The 12,524-nt window shown below is 49.8% G+C and overlaps 4 protein-coding genes across 4 annotated transcripts; 2 read left to right on the top strand and 2 right to left on the bottom strand.

Annotated features, from left to right (window-relative positions):
* Positions 1-156: 156 nt before the first annotated feature.
* Positions 157-2,445, bottom strand: BKA67DRAFT_12566 (chaperonin Cpn60/TCP-1 family). Its single transcript, XM_046094970.1, has 3 exons — positions 2,034-2,445; positions 1,896-1,981; positions 157-1,826 (listed from the first exon to the last, which is right to left on the bottom strand). Exons 1-3 carry the CDS (start codon positions 2,119-2,121, stop codon positions 300-302), a joined length of 1,701 nt encoding a protein of 566 aa, XP_045963522.1. The 5' UTR covers positions 2,122-2,445; the 3' UTR covers positions 157-299.
* A 557-nt stretch (positions 2,446-3,002) lies between these two features.
* BKA67DRAFT_511379 (uncharacterized protein) lies at positions 3,003-5,028 on the top strand (the record flags this gene model as incomplete). The annotated part of the gene is made up of 4 exons (XM_046097399.1): positions 3,003-3,508; positions 3,573-3,677; positions 3,742-4,019; positions 4,172-5,028. 4 exons carry the CDS (start codon positions 3,003-3,005, stop codon positions 5,026-5,028), a joined length of 1,746 nt encoding a protein of 581 aa, XP_045963521.1.
* Positions 5,029-6,052: 1,024 nt separating this feature from the next.
* BKA67DRAFT_12557 (uncharacterized protein) lies at positions 6,053-7,631 on the top strand. The gene has a single exon (XM_046094969.1). The coding sequence runs from the start codon at positions 6,234-6,236 to the stop codon at positions 7,392-7,394; it is 1,161 nt and encodes a 386-aa protein (XP_045963520.1). The 5' UTR covers positions 6,053-6,233; the 3' UTR covers positions 7,395-7,631.
* A 1,251-nt stretch (positions 7,632-8,882) lies between these two features.
* On the bottom strand, positions 8,883-11,890 carry BKA67DRAFT_12531 (uncharacterized protein). The gene is made up of 4 exons (XM_046094967.1): positions 10,559-11,890; positions 10,239-10,483; positions 9,833-9,950; positions 8,883-9,739 (listed from the first exon to the last, which is right to left on the bottom strand). Exons 1-4 carry the CDS (start codon positions 11,748-11,750, stop codon positions 9,045-9,047), a joined length of 2,250 nt encoding a protein of 749 aa, XP_045963519.1. The 5' UTR covers positions 11,751-11,890; the 3' UTR covers positions 8,883-9,044.
* Positions 11,891-12,524: the final 634 nt, after the last annotated feature.

Below are 12,524 nucleotides of genomic sequence, written 5' to 3'. Positions count from 1 at the left end.
GCTCGCTAGACATTCTCTAGTACACCCGGAGAGCAACACTGAAGGTTGATGTCCTACAAGTCAGGTTTTTGCCCTGTAGTCAAAATTCGGCTGAGTTCACAGAGAATTTGTACTATCTGTTGGACATTATATCCCATGTAGAATCGCGGAATGAGAAGGGACAAGTCGGTGACGAGGATATTCGTTTCTCATGTCTCATCCATCTTTTAATTAGCGTTGCATGCATCTATGGGTTCATCCGTCTAGGTCTTTTCCATTGAACGCCCTGCAAACAGCATATTCCCCCTTCGTTATGTGGTTTAATGGCCATGACCGTCATCTTCCGCCGGTTGCTCCGGGTCCAGCTTAATCAGGGTATCAATTCTCATGATGGCGATAGTTGCCTCCACCGCACTCTTCAGCTGTCTGACCTTGCTGATCGAGGGCTCAAGAACACCAGCCTTGACCTCGTCCTGGACCTTGCCCCTGGCGAGATCGAGACCATAGTTCTTGTAGCCCTTGATACGTGCAATGGTCTTCTCATCTTGCGAAGCATCGCCGTCTTGGGTTCTTTGTGATACTGCGTGCCGTGATCGTAGTTGTGCTACAAGCTCGCTGGCGTCCTTGGCCGCATTGACTGCGAGGGTCTTGGGAATGACGAGGAGCGCTTGTGCAAACTCGCCAATGGCCAACTGCTCTCTCGATCCGACGGTACCGGCGTACTCCTCAAGGTAAATGTGTAGCGCAGTCTCAACTGCACCACCACCAGGAACAACCTTTCCGCTCTCAAGTGTGCGCTTCACAGCGCATAAAGAATCATGTACTGACCGCTCCATCTCGTCCAAGGTGAACTCGTTGGGTCCTCTAAGCAGGACAGATGCGGAAGAATGTTGCTTGGTACCCTTGACCAAAATGCACTCATCGTCCGAGATGCGCTCCTGTACGACCTCCTCTGCGTGACCCAGATACGAGGACTCAAACTTTTCGTCGCCGTTCAGGTCAGAAAGAGTGCTGAGAAGGGTTCCACCAGTCGCCCGAGCAATACGTCTCAAATCCTCCTTCTTACACCGCCTCACGGCCATAGCGCCACGTTCTATGAACATCTTCAAGCACATGTCATCAATACCCTTGGTGGTAAGAACGACATTTGCGCCAGCCTTCAGGATCATCTCAACTCTTTCCATAACCATGCCGGACTCGCGTTGACGAATCTGCTCCAACTGTTGAGGATCATCGACGGTGATTTGCACACCAAGCTTCATGCGCTCCTTTTGAAGATTCATGTCGAGGATGGCAATTTTGGCGTCTTGTATCCGTGTAGGCATGGCTTGGGAGGCGACTGTGCAGTTCAAAGCGTAGCCCTTGACCAAGACGGACTCGAGCGAAGACTTGCCGTGGGCCTTGAGGATATTTACAGCCTTGACAGGGTACTTGACTTCGCCCCTGTTTGTGGTTGTCTTGACGGACTGAATGGCATCCACGACCAGGCTGGCAAAGAACTCGGAGTCTGAGCCAATGATTTTGCTGGACATGGAGGTCTTTGCAATGTTGAGGAGCGAGTCTCGACCAAGCTTGGAGACGGGTATGCTGATGTTCTCGTTCATGTATTTGATGGCTTCTCTTTGGGCGAGACGGTAGCCTGTGATAATGGTAGTAGGGTGAATCTTGTTCTTCATCAACTCGTTTCCACGTCGCAGAAGCTCGGCAGCGATAAGAACGACGGAGGTTGTGCCATCTCCGACTTCCCTATCTTGCTGGTGAGCCAGGTCGACCAGGATCTTGCCGGCCGGGTGCTCGACATCGAGTAGGCTGAGAATGGTAGCACCGTCGTTGGTAACAGTAACATCCTACGTAAAAGCATGGGTCAGCTCCGCTGTTAAATGCCCAGAACTGGCCTCTTATTCGCGGTCACTTACACCAATGTCGTCCACCATCATCTTGTCGAGACCGCTTGGACCGAAGGAGCTCTTGACGACGTTCGCAATAGCCTGTGTAGCCGAGACTGGTCTCTGTCAGCTGTGAAAGCGGAATCTGGGGGTCCCAGACGAACGCACCATTCTGATCTCTGATGTCGGCGCCAGAGATCTTCTGGCCGCCCAGGAACAAAGTTCCATTTCTGGGTTGTTCGAACATGGAAGCCATGTTGTCTTGCAGGACAGAAAGTGGCAGCAGCAGGGAAAGGTCCTATGTTCAAGGTGAGGGATGGAATCGTGGAGGTGTTGTCGTCCGGCTGCCTGCTTAGCTCTTCGGACCCTGTGTTGACTTTGAGCTCTTCACCTACCCATTCAGTCGGGCCCTCACAAAAAAGTTGGCGGGGGTTCTAGTTTTTCCCGCCCCGGACGTTGCCATTAATTGCCTGGAGAGCTTTTTCCTGTAGGGAACACTTCTAACTGCACTCGGTACCCCCATAATTGTGGTTGGCCGCTAAATATCGTGCACAGGCCCGCTGATATGTAATTAAGCAGTCTTTTTACCCCTCTGCGCCCCCCGTTGGCCCCCTGCCCCTCCAAATTCCCAGCACTCACCAGCACTCACCAGCACAGGGCCCTCTTAAACAGACAAGGGTCCATTCCGCGAATCGCTCCTTCTCAATTGAGGGGCAGTCACCGTTCCAAATTTCGGCAGGACGCGTTGAGTTGATACAAGTGACACAAGTGACACCATCTTGTGGAAGTGACTCAGAACGGCAACAGGAACAGAAGTTGAAGACGTGTCACGCCGGTAAGCGTCGATTCCCCTATAACATTGCGCCGACTGAAAACTTTTTCCCATTTTGAAATCTAGAAATGTAGACGACTCAGTTTGGATGACAACCCACTAATAAAATGGCCCTGAATAGTGCTACCAGCAACCCCGCTGAACAGTCAGTGACTGCGGTCGACCCCGACAAGAAAGACACTACAGACATTCCCTCCAACAAGCTCTGGCTCAACAGTAACATACTGATTGATCCTATCGAGCACTACTGGGCTACCAATTTCGACAGCAAACACATTGAGAGGGTCAAGTCTTTACACGCCAACATGGCCGACACCGTAAAAGACGCCGTTGCGGCCGTCGCCGACAAGATCAAGGACGTTACTGTCGCATCTGCTGAACAGCCTGCCGAGGGAGAGAAGGGACCCTCCAAGAGCGCCCAGAAGAAGGCAGAAAAGGAGGCCAAGAAGGCTGCTGAGAAGGCCGCCAAAGCAGCTAAGCAAGCAGCCAATGCCCCTGCTGCTGGTGGAAAGAAGCAGGAGGACACTCTGGGTCTCACTGTCACCAAGGCCGAGAACTTCCCACAATGGTACCAGGAAGTCGTCCTCAAGTCTGAGATGATCGAGTACTACGCCGAGATCTCTGGCTTCTTCGTCATGCGTCCCGCCACCATGTACATCTGGAATGTTATCCGTAGATGGTTCACCGACAAGATCGAGGCCATGGGTGTTGACGAGACCAACTTCCCCATGTTCTTGTCCTCCAAGTCGCTGGAGAAGGAGAAGGACCACGTCGAGGGTTTCGCCCCCGAGCTTGCCTGGGTCACAAAGGCGTAAGTCGAATACCCATGAGCACTCATTCATGATCATCGCCCCAGCTGACTGATTCAATCTTAGCGGTGACAAAGATCTCGAAGTCCCCGTTGCTGTTCGCCCTACATCCGAAGCTGTCATGTACCCCTACTACTCAAAATGGATCCGGTCTCACCGTGATCTGCCTTTGTACGTATAGAAATCGTCCGACTCGCTCAAACTTGTTGTTTTCGTAGAATTAACAAATCTGCAGGAGACTAAACCAGTGGAATTCCGTCGTCCGATGGGAGGCTAAGCAAACCACCCCTTTCCTGCGAGCAAGAGAGTTCTTGTGGCAAGAAGGACACACTGCACACTTGACCGAGAAGCTTGCTGGTGAGGAAGTCTTGGAAATTTTGGAGTTGTATGCCCAGATTTACGAGGAGCTTCTTGCTGTCCCTGTTGTACGGGGTACCAAGACCGAGAATGAGAAGTTCGCTGGTGGCCACTACACCACCACTGTTGAGGGTTATATCCCGTCGAACGGAAGAGGTACGATTCCCGTAGCCCCATGACTCTCCTATCTCTTTTGTTGTCTGAGGGGATGACTTGAACCGTTTTATGGCCTTTTCCCCTTCCTTTTTTGCCCCCTCTTCCTTCTGCTTTTCCCCATATAATAATACTGACCTCCGATCGTTGCATAGGTATCCAGGGTGCCACTTCACACTGCCTCGGACAGAACTTCAGCAAGATGTTCGATATTACCATTGAGGACCCTGCAGAGAAGGGCAAACATCTCCATGTCTGGCAAAACTCGTGGGGTCTTTCTACCCGTGTCATTGGTGTCATGGTAATGATTCATGGTGATGATAAGGGCCTCGTCCTGCCTCCCAGGATTGCCAAGATCCAGGTCGTTATCATCCCACTGGGCATTACTAAGAACACCAGTGACGAAGTCAGGCAAAACCACGCCACTCAACTTACTGATATCAAAGCTACCTTGAAGAAGGCTGGGGTGCGCGTTGAGGACGACCAAAGAGAAGGTTACACTCCTGGCTGGAAATTCAGTGACTGGGAACTCAAGGGTGTCCCCCTCCGAATCGAGTTTGGCCCCAAGGACGCCGAGAAGGGTGTCGTCAGCTACGCTCGCCGAGATACTGGCGAGAAGGGTACGATCCCCATCCCTGATATTGCTGTCAAGATCCCCGAGCTTTTGGAGACTATCCAGAGCGATCTATACAGGAAGGCAGAGAAGTCATTCGACGAGCACCGTATTGTTGTGGATGAGTGGGACAAGGTTATTCCTGCTCTGGATGCAAAGAACGTTGTTCAAATCCCCTTCTGTCTGGAGCCCAAATGCGAGGACAAGATCAAGGAGCTCACCACTGCCAAGCAGGATCAGGATCCTGATGCTTCTGTCCCTCAAGCTCCTTCTATGGGCATGAAGAGCTTGTGTATTCCTTTCAAGCAGCCCAAGGATGTCGTTGAAGGCCAAAAGTGCTTGAACCCTGAATGTCAAGCAGCAGCCAAGAAATATGTCATGTTCGGCCGTAGCTACTAGACTCCATAGATCGTTCCTTTTGTTGGTACTCATGAGGGCAAGGAAGGTGGAGTCAGCGTTTCGGTCTACTTTACGGCTTTGTGGATTTGGGGGTGCGAGATATCCAAAGGTGTTGTAGAGGAGTTGTTACACATTTGGTAGCATGTACATAGCATAGCTGTTTCGTTCAATTTGCACTTACAGTTGATTTGTGCCCGAAGCGTATGGCAAGCTTTGCTACCCTCGGGTGCTTGTTCAACAAGGGGACGTCAAGATATCGTACTTATGTCTGCATAATGCGTAACGGTGGATTCGCAATCTACAACTGCAAACTGGCCTGGGCAACTTGTATACCTTCACATGATACATGAGCAATGCTAGGATCGGGGTGCAAGGTTAGCACCATCCAAGTGCTGCGAATCGTGCTGATCTGGTTAGCTGGCAGGTCGTCTGACCCTTCTGACCACCTACGCCGTGCTTCCTGCCGAACTTTCGGTTTCCATCGGCACCACCCAGCCTCCCAACCCCGAAGCCTACTGTTTCTCTTTGTCACAAATGATTAGATCGCCCATGGTGATTGGTCTCGTGTTATCAAACGTGAAAGCCAAAACAGTGGTAATTGACCTTAGGAACAAGGCCTAACCAGTCGAAGATGAGTGTCTACACGCCTGAGTTGTAGTCAAATGACTTGGGACATCGCACTTACAATGATCGAGTCAGTAGATGTGGGAGCTGAAATCCGGGGTAGAGCCAAGATAGCGCAACTCGCGGGGCAGACAAAACAAAGATCGGGGCCGGAGCTGGAATGAAACATGAATATTTGTTCCGCACTTCCCTGCCTGCCCGTCTTGTCATTCTACCCATGCGCTCGGACTTGTTAGTATAGCACTTAAACCAGGGTCCTGCTGCGGCTTATTATACTTTACGTCACTCGATACGAGGCGCATCCCTCGCGTAGGGAACCACTTGCTCGATTTAAAGAGTCCACGATACGCCCCAGACCCACACAGGAGGGGCTTGCCTTCCTTACCAACTTCTCTTCCTGAACTCGCTGATAACAGGGTTCTGCTTCACACGAGGATTATAAGTAGTCTCTCGGCTGTTTTCAATGTTATTTGTGGCGTTTTACAAAACTGTACAAACCGACTCCTATGCTTCTCATCTACACTTAGGAATCACCTCCTTGTCTTCAAACTGTCTCGGCATATTTCTTTCGCTCTGTGAAAATGGGATCAAAGACAGAACTGCCTGACGCATCCTCGCCTGAGCTGAGGCTGGTGTTCCCCACCGAGGACGAGAAAGTCCGGACATGGACACTGAACCATGTGGAATGGGGCGGAGCGCTGAGCCTGGAGGACTATCTCGCGCGAGAGCCGTTCCTGGCCACCATCCCGCTCGCCGAGAACGGGGGCATGAGATATTGGATCCTCACAGACTCGTCCGCGGCGCCGGGGAGCCGGCCGGTGCTCGCGAGCTGCGAAACGCTGAGGAAGAAAGTGTTAGTTACGGATCCCAAGACGGGAGAAGTGCGCGAGGACATAGCATACGGCATCGCTAGTGTTTACACGGACCCTCCGTACAGGGGTCGGCGATACGCCAGCCGCATGTTGCAGGAACTGGGCCGAGTGCTCGGAGAAGGCTTCGAAGAGCTTGATGGCCAACATGCCAAGCCAGCTGCCAGTGCGCTATGGAGCGATATTGGCAAGTCCTTCTACGCCAAGCTCGGCTGGGCCCCGTGTCCAAGTCTGCATGTCAGCTTTGCCGTTCCGGCTACGGCTAAAGCCGATGAATCCCAACCGGACAGCGAGATCATCACGTACGATAATCTGGAGTCCTTCTGCAAGTCGGACGAGGAGCTGATGCGGAAGCGACTATCCGGACACGCCAGGGACGGCAAGCCGCAGATTGCTTTCGCCCCGAACTACGACATCATACGCTGGCACCTGTACCGGGGCGGATTCATCGCAGACCGGGTTTTCAAGGGCCAGGAGCAGACTCCGGCCAAGGGCGCCGTCGCCGGAGCACATGGCAAGAGGGTGTGGGCCATCTGGACCAGGAACTACCGTGGCGACGGCGAGGATGCCGCCAAGAACACAATGTATATCCTCCGGTTGGTCGTCGAGGACGAGTCGGCTTCGCAGGAGGAGCTTGTTTCTTCTTTTGGCGCTGTTATGCACAAGGCTCAGTCCGAGGCCAGGCAGTGGAGGCTCGGCAAGATCGAGCTCTGGAACCCCAGCCCGGTGGTGGATGTCCTGATCAAGAAGAGCGGATTGGATCATGATATCATTGAGAGACAGAAGGACAGCATCCCGAGCTTGATGTGGTATGGTGAGGAGGATACCCAACAAGTTGATTGGGTTGCAAATGAGAAGTTCTGCTGGTGTTGATCTGACACAAAGAAAACCGCCATGAGTGTATGTAATGACGCCAACGAAATGGTATTTTAGAGCTATAATGAATATTTGTTGTAACGTCTCTGGTTATGTAGGTAACTCCCCCCAACCGTATAACTCAGATATTTACTGATGATTGGTCTATCTACCTATAAATAATCCATGTACTTATGATCACAGTTAATCATTGTAATCTTATATTATGCCACTATTTTTCCTTTTGTAATGACCTCTGAACTCATTAGACTTTTTGCGTTGTTTCATCCTCTACAATCGAGGTTTGCCAACTTAGCAGTTATAGCCATTATGAATGTTTGTACCCACCACTTAGCCATCACCATAATAGCATTTCCACACCACTTCTCTGCTCGAAGCGTCACGGTCTAGGTCAATGGCGCAATACGATTTTGCTTTCGCCATTTTGACCGCCATACTCCCTTGTCATAAACGAATCGGGTTGAGGCTGAATGTAGACCTAATTATATACCTGCGTCAACTCTAGACTCTAGCTCCTCATACTCCTTATACATCTATTTAGGCATACGGAAAATCTCTCTCTATGTGTTCGTGAAAGAGTCAAGTACACAATTCCTGTGTAACGCTTTCTCTTTCAGTTCCTTGATTTGAGCGGTGCTTCCAGAGGCCTCGCCGACCAATCTTGTCTGTAGACAGAGGTAGGTTTGCTATTTTCACAAAGAGATGAGCCACCTTGTATCGATAAAACCCTCTTACCTATCCTTGCAGCTGTGCCGCTAGTTTTCAGGCCCTCCTCCTATGCTTGCTTATACATGTTGTTCTTTTCCTGCAATTTTGTTTCTCAATAATTTGTCGTAGATCTCTTATTCGTGCTCCAGAGGTTTCGGTTGTTCGGTTCTGTCTGGTCTTGGTTTGAAGCATTAATTGACTAAGACATTGATCACTGCAGTTATGGGGTCGATAGCGGTTCCTCGCACCTGGTTGCATGCAGCGTTAAGTGCCACTGACGTTTTTAGGATATGCCTTTCCCGACTTCAGTACTTTTTCCCCTTATCGTACTGTCATTTCTTCCAAATGTCTCATGCATATCTTTTTTAGATCTGACTTTGGAAAGCGCGAGTGCTGTACAAGAAAAGCAACCCCACCAGTGTGCCTTATGGACAAGTTTGGCATTACCCGGAGATGGCACTCGGATTGTGGTTGGTAAGTAGATGAAAATGGCTGAGTGACATCTTACTGGATTGTACAGCTGATATTAATCAACACATGTGTATGTGAAGCCTTAAGTACCATTGCAGGCCCAAGGTGGATCCAAAGAACGATGCTAATGCGAATGCTGAAGTAATGAACTATTTACCTATCTGTGAAGTGCCATAAAAGTAAAATCGGAGGAAATAGCGACTCTGCATGGAATGCTCCTGATGAAATGAATTCACCAAAGGGGTATCGATATGAGATGCTAAAATCATCAGCAATCTCACCAATCCTGATCCTGCCGGTGCTTTGCGCTGGCCCCCACTATGACCAACAGCGATGAAAATGGGCACTATGCATCTCGTGATAGTGATGAATATCCTAGCTTGCTTTTTTGCTTCTGAAAATTTGCCATGCCCTCTGCCAAAATTTGCCTTTTAGGCTTTGCTCCCTTTCATTGATACAAGCGTTTTTCTATGCCTTGGCATCTTTCAACCTGTTAGTCTGAGTGGATGCTTGTGCTGCCTGTCCCACTGGCTGACCCCTAATCTGTCCAGCAGCACCATCGGGTAATCGTCTACGGACCGGTACGCCACCTGACAAGAAATTCTGGCGTATCTGACCATGAATTCTATTCACTGCTCTGGCACGATCCTGAAGGTTTGGCGGTCCTAGGTCCATATCATTATCAAAGAAATGGTGTTGATAGTTGTCGACTTGTCGTAATTCATCGAGGTCGCCACCTAGGAACAGTGGCAGAAAAATATTGTCGTTGCGCAAGTTCGCCCGTAGCTCAACTCCGATTCGAGCTGGGGGACTACCTAACAATATGGGATTTGCGGCATTGTGACCGGCAACTGGCTGTCGTTGAGGCTGATGAAGATGTGGAGGCTGAGGAGCATTTACCAATCCCGACTGAGGCCGTACTGGTGAATTCGGTGCAGGACCAATGATATGTGATTGAGCAGGGGCGCGCTGCAGCAAGTTGTTGTGTATTTGCCGCGCTGCCATGCGCTGAGCTTCGGCTTGCATATTCTGGTGTTCAATTCGTTGCCTCATTTCATTGTGGCGTTGTCTGATCTCGTCTCGACGCTGTCTTAGTTCGTTACCACGTCGCTGCAGCTCCTCTATTTGTTCTTCAAAACGCACGAGCCTCAGTGCACCTGCTTCTACCTGTGTATTAGTAACTCTATGACGGAGAATTTGTAGCCAGGGGTATACAGATTCCAGATCTATTAGGCTTGCATATAATCAAAACTCACCAAGGACATTGGGCGCCGGCGGGCGGACGAGGTTTCTTTGACCTGCTCGTGGTACCATACGTTTCTTCTCGTCATCCAAGACTCTAGCAGAAACCTTGAGCTTGAGAATCTCATCGTTCTATTCAGAGCTACGTTAGCATGAACCTGGACTTGAATGATAGAATCGCTAGTGGCTCTGTGAGAAGGGGTACTTGGTGCCTTGTGTATGTTCTCTTCCCAGTATCTCTAAAAGTTCATTAAATCCGGTGAAGCTATGCATTATACATATCTGTCTCTACATATGGCATGACAAATTTATCCTCGATATGATCGACTGTAGCTTCCCAATGATCTAATCCTGGATGGCTGGGGCGGTAACGCCGAGGGACTGTGATAAGGGATTAAAATCGGGGATCTGGGGTATTACCAATTCTGGGTTGTCCTTGGCAACTTGTGATCGGCTTGCCTCCTCCGCACGGCGGACCTCGTTTTGATGCCTCTCTTCTGTTGACAATTCAAAGAGTGGGCACTGGCCGTTTTTGCCCCCGCGTGTCCTGTCGTTGAAATGCGAATAATCCTTGACAGTCTGTCGACATACATAGCATTGGAGAGTGCCACACCTTGTGCAGGTTATTTTGTTACAACCGTCTTCCTTGACGTAGGGTTGGCCACCTTCCCCTTGTTAGTTTTGTAGAGCTTGAAAAACGGGACTGAAGCGACAACGGTCTGGAGACTTGAATAACTCACATTGGTTGCACTCCCGAACAAGCGCCCTAGTCATGGCCTCTTCAACTATGTGCCTAGCAGATTGACCCTCTTCTGCTGCAGCTTCTGCACAAGTCTTCGGCACATGAGTCGCCTTGCGACAAAGCCGGCAGCTGACGATTCCGCAAGAAAAGTCGGCGCATCGGAACTCCTTGTTCTCCTCAACTGGCGGATATTCCATTGCCATCGGACAAAAAGGACAGGTTTCGAGGTTCTCAATCCCCGCCGCCTCCAGCATTGCTAGTGCTTCGATCCGATTTAGGGCAATCCAAAGCTTATTGTGAAGAAAAGTGTTCTTTTGAGCAACAGAGAAGCCTGCTACGCATCCATCCATTGATAGGCAAGATATTTCGTACTTCGAGAACCCAATCGTGGTTTCCGCCTGCTGCTTCATGCACGGTCGGCAAAACCAATGGGCTGTCTCACCTTCGCAGTGCGTCATTCGGTTCAGTGGGAACTCATCACAGCAACAACCACACTCTCCTAGTTCCCCGTTTTGTCGAGCTTGTTCTAGGTTTCTTCTTTCCGCGTCTTCTGCTGCTTTCCTTGCATCTCTCTCGGACTTGACCTTTCTTGCAGCGAGGAACTCATCTACTGCAGAACGCTTGTCGTCCGAAAGTCCAGCCCGATTAAGTTCGTGGATCTTGTCGACCAAGTATTCTTGCGATACCTTTGTTGGATACTTTTTCTCTTGCCATAACGGCTGATCTGGGTTCCAATCTCGAGCAGCAGCATCCATGGCCACGTACGTTCGAAAAACAGAGGATCCATTATTGAGCAACAATTTGCTTTTGATAGTTGTTTTTGGGACGCGAGGGAAGTCCTGGCTGATAAGAAAGGTCGCCATCTCCTTATACTCTGCTGAGCGCATTCGATTCAAATAAGCTGGGTCATTCATCTTCGCTTTGATGCCGCTGTTAGAATCCTTGACTGTAATCTCCTGGCTCTCATCATTATCATCGTTGCGTTTGCGTTTTAAGTGGTTGGCTCGTTTTGGATATTGTTGACCTCGCTCCTGTTTGTCAAGGATCGCCACAATGATGTCTCTAGGCTCAAAGGTGTACTCTATGGCCAATTCCTCCAGATACTGCGCGTCAATGTCTTCGAAGATCAAGAGGACTTGAGCTCTGCAAGACTCTTTGTTTGCCTCTGATTTCATTGCGGATTCTTCCATTGTTATGACTGTGCGTGGGAATTTGTGTCTCTGCGCTGCTTGGTTTTGACGTGAGCTGTACCCAAAGAACACCCGGGGTACCTGTCTCTTGTGTTTTGCGTTTGACACAAACTTGAGGCATACAAATAGAGACTTGGAGGGTTACTGTACTCTGGGGGACTCTTCTCTGACGTTCTTCGATCTATTGGGGTGTTAGCTTTCTTATTCATGAATAGAATGATAAAGTTATGTAGACTATACCGTCCTAAGTAGGACGAATTATAGTGATGAGATAAATAAAATATATGAATAAACAATGATGTGCCTCTTAACGAAACCAGAAGTTTCATGGAAAGCCCGTCGAACCCCGGATTCTTGGATATGTGATGGCCCTCACCGACTGAGAATCTGTATACCTTCGATGCCTATTGTCCAACAGTAAGGTCATCAATGAACGAGCTATATGTATTTCGTTCAAGTGTGTTGATATCAGAGCACGCTACTGCAGCAGTTTTGGTGTTGAAATGCCCAGTGCTGTTGATCTCCGGATCCAGTACATAGTTTGGAAGCAGCCTGGTTCAATCCAGAGACGAGACGGGAGCCCCAACGGGCATACCGCTACTTGACACAAACGTGTTCCGTGCATGGTCCAGATGCTGTAAAAGGGCGATATACTGGATACGGTGCGGAAACGGCACAGAATAAGAGAAGATGGAGCGAGAGAGAAGGGGAGAGTGTTGTAACTTACCAGAAGTTTAGACGATGAAGTGCAGTCACCCAACTTGGGATTGGAAC

Source organism: Truncatella angustata (assembly GCF_020726525.1).
Source record: "Truncatella angustata strain MPI-SDFR-AT-0073 chromosome Unknown BKA67scaffold_1, whole genome shotgun sequence".
Lineage (NCBI taxonomy): Eukaryota > Fungi > Ascomycota > Sordariomycetes > Amphisphaeriales > Sporocadaceae > Truncatella > Truncatella angustata.
This window is presented reverse-complemented; position numbering and strand designations above follow the sequence as displayed.